This window comes from Oncorhynchus gorbuscha, linkage group LG19 (genome assembly GCF_021184085.1).
Source record: "Oncorhynchus gorbuscha isolate QuinsamMale2020 ecotype Even-year linkage group LG19, OgorEven_v1.0, whole genome shotgun sequence".
NCBI classification, from domain to species: Eukaryota; Metazoa; Chordata; class Actinopteri; order Salmoniformes; family Salmonidae; genus Oncorhynchus; species Oncorhynchus gorbuscha.
Window position 1 is genome coordinate 66535064 of NC_060191.1, and position 22488 is coordinate 66557551.

The window sequence follows — 22488 nt, forward strand, 5'->3', positions numbered from 1 at the left end:
GAGAGAGAGAAAGAGTGAGAGAGAGAGAGAGAGAGAGAGCGACATATGAACAGAAAGAGAGAGAGAAAGAGTGAGAGAGTGAGAGAGAGAAAGAGTGAGAGAGTGAGAGAGAGAAAGAGTGAGAGAGAGAGAGAGAGAGAGAGAGAGAAAGAGTGAGAGAAAAGAGAGAGAGAGAGAGAAAGAGTGAGAGAGAGAGAGAGAGAGAGAGAGAGAGAGAGAGAGAGAGAGAGAGAGAGAGAGAGAGAGAGAGAGAGAGAGAGAGAGAGAGAGAGAGAGAGAGAAAGAGAGAGAGAGAGAGAGAGAGAGAGAGAGAGAGAGAGAGAGAGAGAGACATATGAACAGAAAGAGAATAATTAAATGCCGTAAAATGCATGCCACCCCAATAGCTTAATGCCAACAGACGATTAATATGTGATTGACTAGAGATGATTAGCTCGCTGCTAGGAGGTAGCAGGATGAGTAATTAGCTGGTCATTAGCTGCTCGTCCTTCTTGAGCTAGTTATACACCACTCATTACAGAGAGGATCCGCCCCTCGTAGACTGACCAATGGAATGGAGCATTCATATCTGCTACCGTCAGGGGCTAGGATCTGGGTTTGACACACACAGGCTCACACTACACAAAAACACACACGCACCAAAAAGAGTCGTCAAAGGGTTGTGAACAAAATAATATACAAACCAATGATCCCCTCAACTGCCTCCCAAAATCACAGGGAGAAAAGAGTGAATTAATTTAGCAGAAACACACTGCTCTGACACAATAACAGTCCCGTATTCACACGATCACTCTCTCCTAAGACAACAAAACAGAGACGCACTGTCCTCCTCTTCTTTTATTCTCGCTGTTGTTTGTGTTCTTCCTCAGCGTTGTATTCTCTCCCCCTGGTACAGGCTGGGTAACACATGCTAATGAGGTTTTACAGGGACCCGATGTGGGACCAGCCATTAATTAAAACCAGCGGGGTGCTGCACTAGATTCTGGGATGTCAAAGCGACACCCATATAAAAACACTAACACAATACATCATTCTCCTACTGATATCAAACACAACAATGGTGTGTGTGTGTGTGTGTGTAGCCTATTCTTACTTTCAGAAAAGTCAGAGCCAGGTCCTGGGGAAGATAGAACAATGATGTCTGCATCATACAACACTGCTCCACTATAGCAACACGAATCATTAAATAAACAAATGACCCACCTGAGAGACTCACAGTGGGAATGTTTACAAGAAGAGGAAATGCACACACACACACACACACACACACACACACACACACACACACACACACACACACACACACACACACACACACACACACACACACACACACACACACACACACACACACACACACACACACACACACACACACACACACACACACACACACACACACACAATGAAGGAACTTAAATCAGCTTTATAGAGACTTGAATTACATTTGAGTAAACAACACTAGGACACACATTGAATACATTATCTGTTTTCACAGAGAACCACTGTTAGAATGGACCCAAGAGACAAACACTTCTGTTTCCACAGAGAACCACTGTTAGAATGGACCCAAGAGACAAACACTTCTGTTTCCACAGAGAACCACTGTTAGAATGGACCCAAGAGACAAACACTTCTGTTTCCACAGAGAACCACTGTTAGAATGGACCCAAGAGACAAACACTTCTGTTTCCACAGAGAACCACTGTTAGAATGGACCCAAGAGACAAACACTTCTGTTTCCACAGAGAACCACTGTTAGAATGGACCCAAGAGACAAACACTTCTGTTTCCACAGAGAACCACTGTTAGAATGGACCCAAGAGACAAACACTTCTGTTTCCACAGAGAACCACTGTTAGAATGGACCCAAGAGAAAACACTTCTGTTTCCACAGAGAACCACTGTTAGAATGGACCCAAGAGAAAACACTTCTGTTTCCACAGAGAACCACTGTTAGAATGGACCCAAGAGAAAAACACTTCTGTTTCCACAGAGAACCACTGTTAGAATGGACCCAAGAGACAAACACTTCTGTTTCCACAGAGAACCACTGTTAGAATGGGCCCAAGAGACAAACACTTCTGTTTCCACAGAGAACCACTGTTAGAATGGACCCAAGAGACAAACACTTCTGTTTCCACAGAGAACCACTGTTAGAATGGACCCAAGAGACAAACACTTCTGTTTCCACAGAGAACCACTGTTAGAATGGACCCAAGAGAAAAACACTTCTGTTTCCACAGAGAACCACTGTTAGAATGGACCCAAGAGAAAAACACTTCTGTTTCCACAGAGAACCACTATTAGAATGGACCCAAGAGACAAACACTTCTGTTTCCACAGAGAACCACTGTTAGAATGGGCCCAAGAGACAAACACTTCTGTTTCCACAGAGAACCACTGTTAGAATGGACCCAAGAGACAAACACTTCTGTTTCCACAGAGAACCACTGTTAGAATGGACCCAAGAGACAAACACGTCCGTTTCCACAGAGAACCACTGTTAGAATGGACCCAAGAGACAAACACTTCTGTTTCCACAGAGAACCACTGTTAGAATGGGCCCAAGAGACAAACACTTCTGTTTCCACAGAGAACCACTGTTAGAATGGACCCAAGAGACAAACACTTCTGTTTCCACAGAGAACCACTGTTAGAATGGACCCAAGAGACAAACACTTCTGTTTCCACAGAGAACCACTGTTAGAATGGACCCAAGAGAAAACACTTCTGTTTCCACAGAGAACCACTGTTAGAATGGACCCAAGAGAAAAACACTTCTGTTTCCACAGAGAACCACTATTAGAATGGACCCAAGAGACAAACACTTCTGTTTCCACAGAGAACCACTGTTAGAATGGGCCCAAGAGACAAACACTTCTGTTTCCACAGAGAACCACTGTTAGAATGGACCCAAGAGACAAACACTTCTGTTTCCACAGAGAACCACTGTTAGAATGGACCCAAGAGACAAACACGTCCGTTTCCACAGAGAACCACTGTTAGAATGGACCCAAGAGACAAACACTTCTGTTTCCACAGAGAACCACTGTTAGAATGGACCCAAGAGAAAAACACTTCTGTTTCCACAGAGAAAGTAATACATGATATCAGAATCAACAGTGGTGGTGGTGCATGACTGTTCAGATATTTGGGGATTTTGCACCTCAATGCTCTGGTGAATCCATACCCAGGATGAAGCATTAACTTAAAGACAGACACATTGGGCAGAGGGGACACGACATAAACTCATTAATGGCTCCTGGGGTATTATTAACATAAAATAAGCTTGTTTACAAAGAGAAAACTAAGTACAGTCTCCTCTTCTCTTCTGTCTCCTGAAGACAGACCTTATTATAGCCAATCAAAAAACACTTCACCCACCTCAATGACCAATCAACAGACAACAACAGCAGCTGTGAGGTCATTTACATATATACACATATCAGATCCCTATTACTGAGGCTAGAAACAGAAACTAATGGGAGATAGAGGGGAATGAGGAGGAGGGAGAGAGAGAGGGAATGAGGAGGGAGGTAGAGAGAGAGGGGGAATGAGGTGGAGGAGGGAGAGAAGGGCTAAATTATTTAACACAAAAGGGGACATTTCATTGATTTGAAAGGTGGTGGTTTCTAAGCAACTGCATACACTAGCAAAACCGAGGAGTGAGCAGCCACCAGCCACCAGCCACCAGACACACACACACACACACACACACACACACACACACACACACACACACACACACACACACACACACACACACACACACACACACACACACACACACACACACACACACACACACACACACACACACACAGCAGCTGTTCAGGTACATAGAGGAGAGCAGAGAGGGAGAAAGAAAGAGAGAGTTACCTGGTTGAGTTTCTTCCATAAGTTGAGGACAGGAGAGAGGCCATTGGACCAGATCTCCCTGTCAAACTTTGATCCTGCTGCTACCGAGCGGGTCAGAATCCTCAGCTGGGAGATCACCTGGAGTGAGAGAGAGACAGAGAGACAGACAGACAGAGAGAGACAGACAGACAGACAGACAAAGGGTGGAGGAGTTAATGCGTGTGGACAATGACCTTGACAACTCAGCATAGTACATCCAGCCGTCCAATCATCGGACAGATAAAAAAAAACAGACCAGCAGAGAAGTTTATACTGTGATAGTAGAGATTTGGTTTCTGTTCTGAAGTGTGTGTGTGTGTGTGTGTGTGTGTGTGTGTGTGTGTGTGTGTGTGTGTGTGTGTGTGTGTGTGTGTGTGTGTGTGTGTGTGTGTGTGTGTGTGTGTGTGTGTGTGTGTGTGTGTGTGTGTGTGTGTGTGTGTGTGTGTGTGTGTGTGTGTGTGTGTGTGTGTGTGTGTGGAGATTAGAGGAATAGACCGTCTGATAAATGGGTTTAATTTGGTCTGGGTGAACTCTCCACCTACTTTCTCAGCCCCACTCAGGAGAGAGTCAGAGGATACACTCCTAGAAAAAAAGATGCTATCTACAACCTTAAAGGGTCTGCCTGTCTCCATAGGAGAACCCTTTGAAGAACCATTTTTGGTTGCAGGTAGAACCATTTTGTTTCCAGGTAGAATCCTTTTGGGTTCCATGAAGAACCAGTTTTAAAGAGGGTTCTACCTGGAACCAAAATGGGTTCTACCTGGAACCAAAAAGGGAATCCTATGGGGGGGGGGGGGTGAGGAGAACAACTTCACATCAGGACTAGGCTAATTCTATTTAAATTAATCCAGATTTAAAAAATGGCTTTCTGACGTGTTGCTTAACTTCAGATTAATTAGTTCTAGACTAGGGAGTCCCAGACTAAAGTAAGGACTAGCCAGTTCATCTTTGTTCAGCCTAATTAAAAACCTGGGACACTGATACGTAAGCATTTTGTGTTAGGTTCCAGATGTCAAAAAGCTCAAGCTGATCAGTACTTGTAGGAAAGGGCCTTTCCCGAAGAGAGTCACAATAAAAGCCTTCGCTATAAAGCAAACAAATGGCAGCTGTATTTGACTTGTACAGTGTCAGTATACAGAGCCTTCGGAATGTTCTCAGACCCCTTGACTTGTTCCACATTTTGTTACGTTACAGCCTTATTCAAAAATGGATGAAATAGTTTTCCCCCTCATCAGTTTATACACAATACCCCATAATGACAAAGTATAAACAGGTTATTAGAAATTATTATATTTACATAAGTATTCAGACCCTTTACTCAGTACTTTGTTGAATCACCGTTGGCAGCGATTACAGCCTTGACTCTTGGGTATGACGCTACAGCAGGGGTGTCAAAGTCAAATGGACGGAGGGCCAAATAAAAAATTTAGCTACAAGCCGAGGGCCGGACTGTTCGAATGTTCATTGAAATTTTTTTAAATGACGCATATAGTCTAGTGAACCTAATTGAACCTACTGAAAACCTAACAAATATATTCCAATATGATCAGATAAATAAAGCAATATTTTCTTATGGCACTGTCAGTAATCTTTAATTTTCAACAGACACAAAAGACAAATTTCCTTTATATAAAAATCCCCATAACATGAACATTAAATGAAAGAAACCGGTATTCAAGGCACCATCAGTAGCCTATATTTTCTATTTTAGCAAAAGTGGGCTAAATTTACTTCAAAGAAAAAAACAATAATAGCAATTTTCTATCATCCACTCAACTGAAATATTTTTAAAATATAATTGGATTGAAATACAATAAAATAAAGTGCAAAAATCTATTAATCAAAAACAACACTTTGTTTAAGGAGAAGTAACATGCAGTGAAAACAAATATTAAACTTTAACTTTTAAACTTGAACTGAGTAAAAACTCTAAATATGTGATTGCACAGTAATGTTCACTTGTTTGAGGTTGAGGGTGATACTTGGTGGTGTCCCATCTTTTCCACAAGTTCATCAATGTTCGGGGTAAGGCTCTGAGCTGAGGAAATCCTCAGAATTGAGTGGAGGTGTTCAGCAGTAAGTCGACTTCTGTGTGATGTTTTGTTCAAGTTCATCAAAGAAAACAGTTGTTCACACAGGTATGTGCTGCCAAACATAGACAACGTTTGAGCAGCCTGGATGCGCAGCTGGGGCATTGTGTCGGGAGGAAACGGGCGAACTCCGCAGCACCCACTGCCGCATATTTTGCACTCAGTGCATCATTGCATTGGAGGTCAATCAACTCCATTTGGAGGTTTGGTGGTGAGCTTTCCACGTCAACAGCAAATGGGTTACCGAGCAGTTCCAACCTGCTTTTTTGTGCTTCAAAGTCAGCAAATCAGCGTCGAAAGTCAGCGGCAAGCATACCTATTTTATCAGCCAACTGTGCGCTCGGGAACGCACTGGTAGAGAGCTTCTCTTTAATGGTCTGGCAGCTGGGAAAGTGGCTCAAATTTTCTTTCCGCATCTGCGTCTCCCACAGAGTCAGTTTGGTTTTAAATGCCTTCACTGTACTGTACATATCAGAGATGACACGATCCCGACCCTGCAGCTGCAAGTTCATTGCATTCAGATGACTCGTAATGTCACACAGAAAAGCCATTTCACACAGAAACATTTCGTCTCGGAGTTGTGTTGTGTCTTTCCCTTTGCTGTCCAAGAACAGACAAATCTCCTCACGAAGCTCGAAACATCTTTGAAGCACCTTTCCCTGGCTTAGCCATCGCACCTCTGTGTGATAAGGCAAATCACCATGCTCCGTTTCTAACTCCGTCAGAAATGCCTTGAACTGGCGGTGATTCAAACCTTTGGCTCTGATAAAGTTAACTGTGCGCGTGATGATGCTCATTACATGCTCCATTTTCAAGGCTTTACCGCACAACGCTTCTTGGTGTATGATACAATGATAAGCTGTCAGCTCACCTGTCGCGTTTTCCTCTTGCATCTTTTCCCGTATTTTCTCCACCAGTCCGCTCCTGTGTCCACACATCGCAGGTGCTCCGTCGGTTGTCAAACCCACGAGTTTTTCCCAAGGCAGCTCCATCTCATTTACACATCTTGACACCTCTTCATACAAATCATGCCCCGTAGTTGTGCCATGCATAGGACGTAAAGCCAAAAACTCCTCTGTCACGCTTAGGCTGGAGTCCACTCCGCGGATGAAAATTGACAACTGGGCAATGTCAGAAATGTCGGTGCTCTCATCCACAGCCAAGGAATATGCAATGAAATCTTTTCCCTTTTTCACAAGCTGCTCTTTTAGATTGATGGACAACTGGTCTACTCTCTCGGCAATGGTGTTTCTGCTCAGACTCACATTTAAAAAGAGTTGCCTTTTTTCTGGGCAAACTTCGTCACAAACTTTAATCATGCAGTTTTTGATGAAATCCCCTCCGTAAATGGCCGGGCTGATTTAGCGATCTCTTCTGCCAAAATAAAACTGGCCTTGACAGCAGCCTGGCCTTGTGATTTGGCTTTTTTGAACAGAGCCTGTCGAGATTTGAGGCCTCGTTTTAATTCCTCTGCCTTTTGTAGCCTTTGTTCCATGTCCATATTCTTGTTTTTGTCCGCGTGTTTCGTTTCATAATGTCGTCTCAGATTATACTCTTTCAGTACCGCCACACTTTCTCCACACAGAAGACACACAGGTTTTCCAGCTACCTCCGTGAACAAATACTCCGACTCCCACCTTGTTTGAAACCCCCGGTTCTCAGTGTCCACCTTCCGTTTTGCCATTTTTGATGGGTATCTGAAAGTTAATTTTACTGTGATGCTGACAACTGCTGTGCCAATAAATATTGAAATGAAGCAGCCTACTGCTCGGTGCGTCACCGTTGCATTGTGGGAAATGTAGTATTGGTGCGTGTAAAAGATCTGCGGGCTGCCGGCTTGCTGCGGTCTGCGGGCCGGTTCTAATAATAAATCAAGATCATCCCAGGGGCCGTAAAAAACCTTCTCGCGGGCCGGATGTGGCCCGCGGGCCTTGACTCTGACATATGTGCGCTACAGGCTTGGCACACCTGTATTTGGGGAGTTTCTCCCATTCTTCTCTGCAGATCCTCTCAAGCTCTGTCAGGTTGGATGGGGAGCGTCGCTGCACAGCTATTTTAAGGTCTCCAGAGATGTTAGATCGGGATAAAGAGACTTGTCCTGAAGCCACTCCTGCGCTGTGTCTTGGCTGGTTGATTAGGGTCGTTGTCCTGTTGGAAGGAGAATCTTTGCCCCAGTCTGAGCGCTCTGGAACAGGTTTTCATCAAGGATCTCTCTGTACTTTGCTCCGTTCATCTTTCCCTCCATCCGGATCCAGTCCCTGCAGCTGAAAAAGATCCCCACAGCATGATGCTGCCACCTCCATGCTTCAGCATAGGGATGGTGCCAGGTTTCCTCCAGACGTGATGCTTGGCATTCAAGCTAAAGAGTTTAATCCTGGTTTCATCAGACCAGAGAATCTTGTTTCTCATGGTCTGAGAGTCTTTAGGTGCCTTGTGGCAAACTTCAAGCAGTCTGGCATGTGCCTTTTACTGAGGAGTGGCTTCCGTCTGGCCACTCTAACATAAAGTCCTGATTGGTGGAGTGCTGCAGAGATGGTTGTCCTTCTAGAAGGTTCTCCCATCTCCACAGAGGAACTCTAGAGCTCTGTCAGAGTGACCATCAGGTTCTTGGTCACCTCCCTGACCAAGGCGCTTCTCCAGCGATTGCTCAGTTTGGCCAGGTGGCCAGCTCTAAGAAGAGTCTTTGTGGTTACAAACTTCTTCCATTTAAGAATGATGGAGGCGACTGTGTTCTTGGGGACCTTCAATCCAGCAGAAATGTTTTGGTACTCTTCCCCAGATCTGTGCCTTGACACAATCCTGCCTCTGAGCTCTACGGACAATTCCTCCGACCTCATGCCTTGGTTTCTGCTCTGACATTCACTGTCAACTGTAGGACCTTATATAGACAGGATTTTCCCTTTCCAAATCATGTCCAATCAAATGAATTTACCACAGGTGGCCTCCAATCAGGTTGTAGAAACATCTCAAGGATGACCAATGGAAACAGGATGCACCTGAGCTCAATTTAGAGTGTCAAAGCAAAGGTGCTGAATAATTTTATTGTTAATACATTACTAAACATAACTAAGAACTTGTTTTCACTTTGTCATTAAGGGGTATTGTGTGTAGATTGCTGTGTTTTTTTATTTTATTGAATCCAACAAAAAGTCAAGGGGTCTGAATACTTTCCAAAAGCACGGTAGATAAAGAAACGATCATGGCAATTGATTTAATCAACATTATTCCGTGGGTTTCTCCTGTCTGGAATTCTCTGGTGCTCTTTGGTCATTATTATCAGGTTCAGGTTAAGCCTCCACTTACCTCTAGATTAGCTCTAATCGTCCTTCTGGAAATCAGACTTTTTAAAATCATTTGAAACATGTCTGAGAAATGCAATTTCAGTTTGTCTAGTTTAAAAGTGCAATTTAGTCTAACATTAAGCTTAATCTGATTCCGCAAAACCGCTCCGTAATTTGAATAAATAATAGTTGATCTGGGGGATGTAGCCTAGGCCTACTGATTGTATGAATGTGGGATATGTCATCGCACAACTGTCCCAGAGTCTGTTTGGAATGGGCTATTTCTTTCTTGACAAGCGCACCAATAGAATAGGTCAACTTATCTACTATGGGGGATAGTATATTGACGTGGCTAGTGATAATGTTCTTTGCTCACGTTTCAGGTTTATAATGTCACATTTAAGTATAGCGAAATGCCTTTCTCAGTAATTCAAAACACAACACTAAAAAAAGGAAATATGGACATCTTCAACGTGCATTAGAATTTGGTAAGACTTGCATGTTGTGTTAATATGAATGACCATCATGTAAATGTGATTTCTGTGTTTCTGAGCACTAATCAGGTTGTGTTAATATGAATGACCATCATGTAAATGTGATTTCTGTGTTTCTGAGCACTAATCAGGTTGTGCACCCAATGCAGATGGGTCCGGTAAATTAAAATGCTGCCGGTCAAATGAATATTCACAAATGACGGAGATTTGTCTTCCAACAAGACAATGATCCAAAACATAAAGCAAAATCTACAATGGAATGGTTCAAAAATAAACATATCCAGGTGTTAGAATGGCCAAGTCAAAGTCCAGACTTGAATCCAATCGAGAATCTGTGGAAAGAACTGAAAACTGCTGTTCACAAATGCTCTCCATCTAACCTCACTGAGCTCGAGCTGTTTTGCAAGGAGGAATGGGAAAAATGTCAGTCTCTCGATGTGTAAAACTGATAGAGACATACCCCAAGCAACTTACCGAAATGAAATGTGGCAAAAGGTCGCAAAGTTCAAGGGGGCCGAATACTTTCGCAAGGCACCGTATACTGCAGACTAGTTATATTGATCATTCGAACATACCAGTTATATTGATATACAGAGCAGACAAGTTATATTCACATACAGGTTTAGAGCAGACTAGTTATACAGAGCAGACTAGTTATATTCACATACAGGTATAGAGCAGACTAGTTATACAGAGCAGACAAGTTATATTCACATACAGGTATAGAGCAGACTAGTTATACAGAGCAGACAAGTTATATTCACATACAGGTATAGAGCAGACTAGTTATACAGAGCAGACAAGTTATATTCACATACAGGTACAGAGCAGACAAGTTATATTCACATACAGGTATAGAGCAGACTAGTTATTCAGAGCAGACTAGTTATATTCACATACAGGTATAGAGCAGACTAGTTATACAGAGCAGACTAGTTATATTCACATACAGGTATAGAGCAGACTAGTTATATTCAGAGCAGACTAGTTATACAGAGCAGATTAGTTATATTCACATACAGGTATAGAGCAGACTAGTTATATTCACATACAGGTATAGAGCAGACTAGTTATATTCACATACAGGTATAGAGCAGACTAGTTATTCAGAGCAGACTAGTTATATTCACATACAGGTATAGAGCAGACTAGTTATACAGAGCAGACTAGTTATATTCACATACAGGTATAGAGCAGACTAGTTATACAGAGCAGACTAGTTATACAGAGCAGATTAGTTATATTCACATACAGGTATAGAGCAGACTAGTTATATTCACATACAGGTATAGAGCAGACTAGTTATACAGAGCAGATTAGTTATATTCACATACAGGTATAGAGCAGACTAGTTATACAGAGCAGATTAGTTATATTCACATACAGGTATAGAGCAGACTAGTTATATTCACATACAGGTATAGAGCAGACTAGTTATACAGAGCAGATTAGTTATATTCACATACAGGTATAGAGCAGACTAGTTATATTCACATACAGGTATAGAGCAGACTAGTTATACAGAGCAGACTAGTTATATTCACATACAGGTATAGAGCAGACTAGTTATACAGAGCAGACTAGTTATATTCACATACAGGTATAGAGCAGACTAGTTATACAGAGCAGACTAGTTATATTCACATACAGGTACAGAGCAGACTAGTTATATTCACATACAGGTATAGAGCAGACTAGTTATATTCACATACAGGTATAGAGCAGACTAGTTATACAGAGCAGACTAGTTATATTCACATACAGGTACAGAGCAGACTAGTTATATTCACATACAGGTATAGAGCAGACTAGTTATATTCACATACAGGTATAGAGCAGACTAGTTATATTCACATACAGGTATAGAGCAGACTAGTTATACAGAGCAGACTAGTTATATTCACATACAGGTATAGAGCAGACTAGTTATTCAGAACAGACTAGTTATATTCACATACAGGTATAGAGCAGACTAGTTATTCAGAGCAGACTAGTTATATTCACAGACAGTTATAGAGCAGACTAGTTATATTCACATACAGGTATAGAGCAGACTAGTTATATTCACATACAGGTATAGAGCAGACTAGTTATACAGAGCAGACTAGTTATATTCACATACAGGTATAGAGCAGACTAGTTATACAGAGCAGACTAGTTATATTCACATACAGGTATAGAGCAGACTAGTTATATTCACATACAGGTATAGAGCAGACTAGTTATAGAGCAGACTAGTTATATTCACATACAGGTATAGAGCAGACTAGTTATATTCAGAGCAAACTAGTTATATTCAGCAGACTAGTTATAGAGCAAACTAGTTATATTCACATACAGGTATAGAGCAGACTAGTTATATTCACATACAGGTATAGAGCAGACTAGTTATATTCACATACAGGTATAGAGCAGACTAGTTATATTCACATACAGGTATAGAGCAGACTAGTTATACAGAGCAGACTAGTTATATTCACATACAGGTATAGAGCAGACTAGTTATACAGAGCAGACTAGTTATATTCACATACAGGTACAGAGCAGACTAGTTATATTCACATACAGGTATAGAGCAGACTAGTTATACAGAGCAGACTAGTTATTCAGAGCAGACTAGTTATATTCACATACAGGTATAGAGCAGACTAGTTATATTCACATACAGGTATAGAGCAGACTAGTTATACAGAGCAGACTAGTTATATTCACATTCAGGTATAGAGCAGACTAGTTATATTCACATACAGGTATAGAGCAGACTAGTTATATTCACATACAGGTATAGAGCAGACTAGTTATTCAGAGCAGACTAGTTATACAGAGCAGACTAGTTATACAGAGCAGACTAGTTATATTCACATACAGGTATAGAGCAGACTAGTTATATTCACATACAGGTATAGAGCAGACTAGTTATACAGAGCAGACTAGTTATATTCACATACAGGTATAGAGCAGACTAGTTATATTCACATACAGGTATAGAGCAGACTAGTTATATTCACATACAGGTATAGAGCAGACTAGTTATACAGAGCAGACTAGTTATATTCACATACAGGTATAGAGCAGACTAGTTATATTCACATACAGGTATAGAGCAGACTAGTTATATTCACATACAGGTATAGAGCAGACTAGTTATATTCACATACAGGTATAGAGCAGACTAGTTATATTCACATACAGGTATAGAGCAGACTAGTTATACAGAGCAGATTAGTTATATTCACATACAGGTATAGAGCAGGCTAGTTATATTCACATACAGGTATAGAGCAGACTAGTTATTCAGAGCAGATTAGTTCTATTCACATACAGGTATAGAGCAGACTAGTTATATTCACATACAGGTATAGAGCAGACTAGTTATATTCACATACAGGTATAGAGCAGACTAGTTATACAGAGCAGACTAGTTATTCAGAGCAGATTAGTTATATTCACATACAGGTATAGAGCAGACTAGTTATATTCACATACAGGTATAGAGCAGACTAGTTATACAGAGCAGATTAGTTATATTCACATACAGGTATAGAGCAGACTAGTTATACAGAGCAGACTAGTTATATTCAGCAGACAGGTATACAGAGCAGACTAGTTATATTCACATACAGGTATAGAGCAGACTAGATATACAGAGCAGACTAGTTATATTCACATACAGGTATAGAGCAGACTAGTTATACAGAGCAGACTAGTTATACAGAGCAGACTAGTTATACAGAGCAGACTAGTTATACAGAGCAGACAAGTTATATTCACATACAGGTATAGAGCAGACTAGTTATATTCACATACAGGTACAGAGCAGACTAGTTATATTCACATACAGGTATAGAGCAGATTAGTTATATTCACATACAGGTATAGAGCAGACTAGTTATATTCACATACAGGTATAGAGCAGACTAGTTATTCAGAGTTATTCAGACTAGTTATATTCACATACAGGTATAGAGCAGACTAGTTATTCAGAGCAGATTAGTTATATTCACATACAGGTATAGAGCAGACTAGTTATATTCACATACAGGTATAGAGCAGACTAGTTATATTCACATACAGGTATAGAGCAGACTAGTTATACAGAGCAGATTAGTTATATTCACATACAGGTATAGAGCAGACTAGTTATACAGAGAGCAGACTAGTTATACAGAGCAGATTATATTCACATACAGGTATAGAGCAGACTAGTTATATTCAGGTAGCAGATTAGTTATATTAGTTATATTCATACAGGTATAGAGCAGACTAGTTATATTCACATACAGGTATAGAGCAGACTAGTTATACAGAGCAGATTAGTTATATTCACATACAGGTATAGAGCAGACTAGTTATACAGAGCAGATTAGTTATATTCACATACAGGTATAGAGCAGACTAGTTATACAGAGCAGATTAGTTATATTCACATACAGGTATAGAGCAGACTAGTTATACAGAGCAGATTAGTTATATTCACATACAGGTATAGAGCAGACTAGTTATATTCACATACAGGTATAGAGCAGACTAGTTATATTCACATACAGGTATAGAGCAGACTAGTTATACAGAGCAGACTAGTTATATTCACATACAGGTATAGAGCAGACTAGTTATACAGAGCAGACTAGTTATATTCACATACAGGTACAGAGCAGACTAGTTATATTCACATACAGGTATAGAGCAGACTAGTTATATTCACATACAGGTATAGAGCAGACTAGTTATACAGAGCAGACTAGTTATATTCACATACAGGTACAGAGCAGACTAGTTATATTCACATACAGGTATAGAGCAGACTAGTTATACAGAGCAGACTAGTTATATTCACATACAGGTATAGAGCAGACTAGTTATTCAGAACAGACTAGTTATATTCACATACAGGTATAGAGCGGACTAGTTATTCAGAGCAGACTAGTTATATTCACATACAGGAATAGAGCAGACTAGTTATATTCACATACAGGTATAGAGCAGACTAGTTATATTCACATACAGGTATAGAGCAGACTAGTTATACAGAGCAGACTAGTTATATTCACATACAGGTATAGAGCAGACTAGTTATACAGAGCAGACTAGTTATATTCACATACAGGTATAGAGCAGACTAGTTATACAGAGCAGACTAGTTATATTCACATACAGGTATAGAGCAGACTAGTTATACAGAGCAGACTAGTTATATTCACATACAGGTATAGAGCAGACTAGTTATACAGAGCAGACTAGTTATATTCACATACAGGTATAGAGCAGACTAGTTATATTCACATACAGGTATATAGCAGACTAGTTATACAGAGCAGACTAGTTATATTCACATACAGGAATAGAGCAGACTAGTTATATTCACATACAGGTATAGAGCAGACTAGTTATATTCACATACAGGTATAGAGCAGACTAGTTATATTCACATACAGGTATAGAGCAGACTAGTTATATTCACATACAGGTATAGAGATGAGCAGTTCATGTACCCTCCAGCTCCCTTCTAGGCTCATCCACATCAACTATTAAACCGTCTCCCCTGTGTCCCACTGACAGACCACACAGCAAAGGGCCTCCAGCACAGAGAGAAGAGAAAGAGAGTGTGTGTTTGCATGCGCGTTTGTGTGTGTCCTGGTTACAGCCCACACTTCCCTGGCTTTGACAGAGGTCCTGAGAGTGAACAAGAGGTCAGAGAGCATCGCTATGAGAATTGAACGGGATCAGCATGACAGAGACAAACGACACTAGCGAGAGAGAGCGAGAGCGCGAGGAGAGCGAGAGAGCGAGAGCGAGAGAGAGAGAGCGAGAGAGCGAGAGAGCGAGAGAGCGAGAGAGCGAGAGAGAGAGAGAGAGAGAGAGAGAGAGAGAGAGAGAGAGAGAGAGAGAGAGAGAGCGAGAGAGCGAGAGAGAGAGAGAGAGAGAGAGAGAGAGAGAGAGAGAGCGAGAGAGAGAGAGCTCAGTAAACCTGCACATGTCCTCTATGCCATTGTTATTGTCCATTGAATTGTTATTTTTACCCTTGATTATTGTTGTTACTGATTGTCCCCTTGCCAATCTTGATGATTAATATTTCAATTAGTTAAAATTTTGAATGTGTCACTTCATCGCCAAAATAAGTTTTGGCAACATGTACATTGATACATCATGCCAATTAAATTGAAATGAGAGAGAGGTACAGTAGATCTAATGGTTAATAGATTGATAGTTTCATAGTGTTAGCGTTAGGAATAGTATTGGTGATAGTGATAGTGTTTGTGATATTATTAGTGATAGTGTGTTAGTGACAGCATTAGCGACAGTATTAGTGACAGCATTAGTGACAGTATTAGTGACAGCATTAGTGGCAGTATGTTAGAGACCGTGTGTTAGTGACAGTGTGTTAGTGATAGCATTACTGACAGTGTTAATGACAGTATTAGTGACAGCATTAGCGACAGCATTAGCGACAGCATTAGCGACAGCATTAGTGACAGCATTAGTGACAGTATGTTAGAGACCGTGTGTTAGTGATAGCATTACTGATAGTGTTAATGACAGTATTAGTGACAGCATTAGCGACAGCATTAGCGACAGCATTAGCGACAGCATTAGTGACAGCATTAGTGACAGCATTAGTGACAGTATTAGCGACAGTATTAGCGACAGTATTAGTGACAGCATTAGTGACAGCATTAGTGACAGCATTAGTGACAGCATTAGTGACAGTATTAGTGACAGCATTAGCGGCAGTATGTTAGAGACCGTGTGTTAGTGACAGTGTGTTCGTGATAGCATTACTGATAGTGTTAATGATACTATTAGTGGTAGTTTTAGTGATTGTGATAGTTTTTAGTGATAGTGATTTTTAGTGGTATTATTAGTGATAGTGTTAGTGATATTATTAGTGATATTATTAGTGATAGTATTAGTGATATTTTTAGTGGTATTATTAGTGATAGTGTTAGTGATATTATTAGTGATATTATTAGTGATATTATTAGTGATAGTATTAGTGATATTTTTAGTGGTATTATTAGTGATAGTGTTAGTGATAGTGTTAGTGAAAGTACTAGTGATATTATTAGTGATAGTATTAGTGACATTATTAGTGATAGTGACATCATTAGCGATAGTGATAGTATTAGTGATAGTATTAGTGATATTATTAGTGATAGTGATATTATTAGTGATAGTGATATTATTAGTGATAGTATTAGTGACATCATTAGTGATATTATTAGTGATAGTGATATTATTAGTGATAGTATTAGTGACATTATTAGTGATATTATTAGTGATAGTGACATTATTAGCGATAGTGATAGTATTAGTGATAGTATTAGTGATATTATTAGTGATAGTGATATTATTAGTGATAGTGATATTATTAGTGATAGTGATATTATTAGTGATAGTGACAGCATTAGTGACAGTATTAGCGGCAGTATGTTAGAGACCGTGTGTTAGTGACAGTGTGTTCGTGATAGCATTACTGATAGTGTTAGTGACAGTATTAGTGACAGTATTAGTGACAGCATTAGTGACAGCATTAGCGACAGTATGTTAGAGACCGTGTGTTCGTGACAGTGTGTTCGTGATAGCATTACTGATATTATTAGTGATATTATTAGTGACATTATTAGCGATAGTGATATTATTAGTGATAGTATTAGTGATAGTATTAGTGATATTATTAGTGATAGTAGTGATATTATTAGTGATAGTATTAGTGATAGTAGTAGTGATATTATTAGTGATAGTATTAGTGATAGTAGTAGTGATATTATTAGTGATAGTAGTGATATTATTAGTGATAGTTAAAGTAGTTGTGATATTATTAGTGATAGTGATAGTATTAGTGATATTATTTGTGATATTATTTGTGATATTATTAGTGATAGTATTAGTGACAGCATTAGCGACAGTATTAGTGACAGCATTAGTGACAGCATTAGTGACAGTATTAGTGACAGCATTAGTGACAGCATTAGTGACATGCATGTAGCAGTGTGTAGTGATAGCAGTATGTTAGATAGACCGTGTGTTAGTGATTTAGTGTGTTAGTGATAGCATTACTGATAGTGTTATTAGTGATAGTGATTGTGATTAGTGATATAGTTATTTGATAGTGATATTATTAGTGATATTATTATTAATGCTGATATTATGATAGTAGTGATATTATTAGTGATAGTGTATAGTGATAGTAGTGATATTATTAGTGATAGTATTAGTGATATTATTTGTGATATTATTAGTGATATTATTTGTGATATTATTAGTGATAGTATTAGTGACAGCATTAGTGACAGCATTATTAGTGATATTATTAGTGATAGTATTAGCAATAGTGATATTATTAGTTTTAATGATATTATTAGTGATAGTGATATTATTAGTGATATATTATTAGTGATAGTATTAGTGATAGTGATATTATTAATGCTATTATTAGTGATATTATTAGTGATTATTAGCAATAGTGATATTATTAGTGATAGTGATAGTATTAGTGATAGTATTAGTGCTATTAGTAGTGATATTATTATTGATAGTGATATTATTATTGATAGTGATATTATTAGTGATAGTGATATTATTAGTGATAGTGATAGTATTAGTGATAGTGATATTATTAGTGATAGTATTCATGATATTATTAGTGATAGTATTAGTGATATTATTAGTGATAGTGATATTATTAGTGATAGTGATATTATTAGTGATAGTGATATTATTAGTGATAGTGATATTATTAGTGATAGTGATAGTATTAGTGATAGTGATATTATTAGTGATAGTGATATTATTAGTGATAGTGATATTATTAGTGATAGTATTCATGATATTATTAGTGATAGTATTAGTGATATTATTAGTGATAGTGATATTATTAGTGATAGTGATATTATTAGTGATAGCGTTAGTGAGAGTTGCAGTTGTTAATGACAACTTGTTCTCAAACTGGCCTAAAGTGTTTAAATAAAGGTGAAATAAAAAAATAAAAGTGATAGTGTTATTGTGGAAGTGATAGTGTGTTCCACCTCACAGCTCCTAACTACTGTCACTGCTCTTAGCACCTACACACATAACTACACATATATCTTAACATAGACACGCACACAATTTCTCTATAAGGGAGCTGTTGCTATCAGAGCTCTGCACGTTCTCTCTCCCCCATTGCTCGCTCTCACTCTCAATTCAAAGGGTTTTATTGGCATGGGAAACATATTTACTCATTGCCAAAGTAAGTGAAATAGATAATATACAAATAAAAAACGTACAGTAAACATTAACCTCACAAAAGTTCCAAAAGAATAAAGACATTTGAAATGTCATATTATTTTTATATACAGTGTTGTAATGATGTGCAAATAGTACAAACAGGAAATATTTACAATGGTGTTTCTTCTTCACTGGTTGCCCTTTTCTTGTGGCAACAGGTCACAAATCTTGCTGCTGTGATGGCTGTGGTATTTCACCCAGTAGATATGGGAGTTTATCAAAATTTGATTTGTTTTGGAATTCTTTGTGGGTCTGTGTAATCTGAGGGAAATATGTGTCTCTAATATGGTCATACATTTGGCAGGAGGTTAGGAAGTGTAGCTCAGTTTCCACCTCCTTTTGTGAGCAGTCAGCACAGAGCTTGTCTTCTCTTGAGAGCCAAGTCTGCCTTCTGACTCTGTACATAGATTTCCTTAAGTCACAGTGGTCAGGTATTCTGCCACTGTGTACTCTCTATTTAGGGCCAAATAGCATTCTAGCTTGCTCTGTTTTTTTTGTAAATTCTTTCCAATGTACCAAACGTATTATTATTTGACCCTGCTGGTCATCTATGAACATTTGAACATCTTGGCCATGTTCTGTTATAATGTGATACAGAATCGCTATTATTTAAAATTTCTAGTCCTTATAGCAAGAACCACCTAGCCATCAGAAGCTAGCCAGCTAATTCGATACAAGTTATTTAGTCATTGTTAGCGGCCTTTACCTTCTTCACAGGTACCAGCCCTTTTTTAAACCTGGATAACGCCTACCAGTAACGAACTGTCTCACCACTACAACGCCGGATTCCTGTCGTAATCCCTGGACCATTCTCCTGATCTTCACAGCTAGCTAGCACCCACCGAGTTACCCAGTACCAAAGCTATCCCTGAGGCCCACCTCCCGGCCTACTCAGTTGTTCACCCAGACTCCACACAAACACGGCTTGAACCCACTACTCCACCGGATCCTTGCCGTAAGCTCTGAACCTTGGCACCGGATCCCCGCTGCTGAGTGGCTATAGTGGCTAACGCCCCTGCCCCGAAGCTAGCACCAGTTAGCCGTGAGCCAGGCGCATCTCCTGGATAGAAAACTAAATTACTACAACTACAATTCCTCTTTCACCATCTGGCTTGGATCCTTAGTCGACATGGCGCTCCGCCGCACCACCATGACTGGTCTGCCGACGAATACTCCATCCGCTGTGCCTTCAACCGGCCTCCGTCTGAGCAGACGCTTCTACTAGCCCCTAGTTACTAACTTTAAACGCCGTGTCACCCGTGTGCTAGTGTAGTAATGACTACTCCACGGCTTCCCTGTTCCATCGATTGCTGCCTCCTGGACCCTATGATCACTTGGCTACATAGCTGATGCCTGTCCATTAATCACCGTACACCATTCTTTTAATTTGTTTGTTTATCTGTCGGCCCCAGCCGCGAACTCAGGCCCTGTGTCTAGTTAACCGACCCGCTCTGCCCATTTATCGCCATTTTACCTGTTGTTGTTCTAGCTGATTAGCTGTTGTTGCCTTAGCTAGCTCTCCCAATCAACACCTGTGATTGCTTTATGCATTGCTGTATGTCTCTCTGTTGTTTAGGTTAGTTATCATTGTTTTAGTTTACAATGGAGCCCCTAGTTCCACTCCTCATACCTCTGATACCTCCTTTATCCCACCTCCCACACATGCGGTGACCTCACCCATTATAAACAGCTTATCCAGAGATACAACCTCACTTATCACTCAGTGCCTGGGCTTACCTCCGCTGTACCCGCACCCCACCATACCGTCTGCACACTATGCCCTGAATCTATTCTACCACGCCCAGAAATCTGCTCCTTTTATTCTTTGTCCCCAACGCTCTCGGCGACCAGTTTTGATAGCCTTTAGCCGTACCCTCATCCTACTCCTCCTCTGTTCCTCGGGTGATGTGGAGGTAAACCCAGGCCCTGTGTGTCCCCAGGCACCCTCATTTGTTGACTTCTGTGATCGAAAAAACCTTGGTTTCATGCATGTCAACATGCCTCCTCCCTAAGTTTGTTTTACTCACTGCTTTAGTACACTCCGCCAACCCTGATGTCCTTGCTGTGTCTGAATCCTGGCTTAGGAAGACCACCAAAAATTCTGAGATTTCCATAACCAGCTACAACATTTTCCGTCAAGATAGAACTGCCGAAGGGGGAGGAGTTGCAATCTACTGCAGAGATAGCCTGCAAAGTTCTGTCATACTTTCTAGATCTATACCCAAGCAGTTTGAACTTCTCATTTAAAAAAATTACCTCTCCAGAAATAAGTCTCTCACTGTTGCCGCCTGCTACCGACTCCCCTCAGCTCCCAGCTGTGCCCTGGACACCATTTGTGAATTGATCGCCCCCCCATCTAGCTTCAGAGTTTGATCTGTTAGGTGACCTAAACTGGGAAATGCTTAACACCCCGGCAGTCGTACAATCTGAGCTAGATTCCCTCAATCTCACACAAATCATCAAGGAACCCACCAGGTACAACCCTAAATCTGTAAACGTGGGCACCCTCATAGACATAATCCTTTCCAAATTGCCCTCCAAATTCACCTCCGCTGTTTTCAATCAGGATCTCAGCGATCACATCCTCATTGCCTGTATCCGCTATGGGCTCGCGGTCAACCCCTCATCACTGTCAAACGCTCCCGAAAACACTTCTGCGAGCAGGCCTTTCTAATCAACCTGGTCCAGGTATCCTGGAAGGATATTGACCTCAACCCATCAGTCGAGGATGCCTGGTCATTCTTTAAAAGTAATTTCTTTACCATCTTAGATAAGCATGCCCCGTTCAAAAAATGCAGAACCAAGAACAGATATACCCCTTGGTTCACTCCAGACCTGACTGCCCTTGACCAGCACAAAAACATCCTGTGGCGGACTGCAATAGCTTCGAGTAGTCCCCACGATATGCAACTGTCTAGGGAAGTCAGGGACCAATACACGCAGTCAGTCAGGAAAGCAAAGGCTAGCTTTTTCAAGCAGACATTCGAATCCTGTAGCTCTAACTCCAGAAAGTTTTGGGACATTGTAAAGTCCATGGAGAACAAGAGCACCTCCTCCCAGCTATTATTAGCTCCTATGGACTATTTATTGCCTACCTCCTCATGCCTTTTGCACACACTGTATATAGACTTTCTTTTTTTTACTGTTGTCATGATGTTGGCCTCTGAGTATAGCAACCATCCCCCTCTCCCCTCTGCCTCCCCCTTTCCTCCTTCAACTAGACTGCTGTGGTCAGAGGTCATAAAATCCTGAGAAGACCTCATGGACACACATTTATAGAGATAAGTTTTTCATGGAGACAAAGGTAATCCTTCCACCTCACAGAACTTGAGGTACGAACAAATGTAATGTTCCAGAGAAAGTGTAAAAGATCGGTGAAGAATCCAGCTACGAACTGGTCCGTTTGGCACAATTTGGGAAGCTCAAGAGAGACGGTGTGGCCACATTACCATAATG

At 40.4% G+C, this 22488-nt stretch overlaps 1 protein-coding gene across 1 annotated transcript in view; it reads right to left on the bottom strand.

Moving 5' to 3' along the window:
* Positions 1 to 22488, bottom strand: part of LOC124004954 (cytoplasmic dynein 2 heavy chain 1-like) — a 176945-nt gene that overhangs the window by 19374 nt on the left and 135083 nt on the right. The window contains exon 27 of the mRNA XM_046313758.1: positions 3883 to 3999. Coding sequence (XP_046169714.1) covers positions 3883 to 3999 — 117 coding nt within the window. The remainder of the gene's footprint in view (positions 1 to 3882; positions 4000 to 22488) is intronic.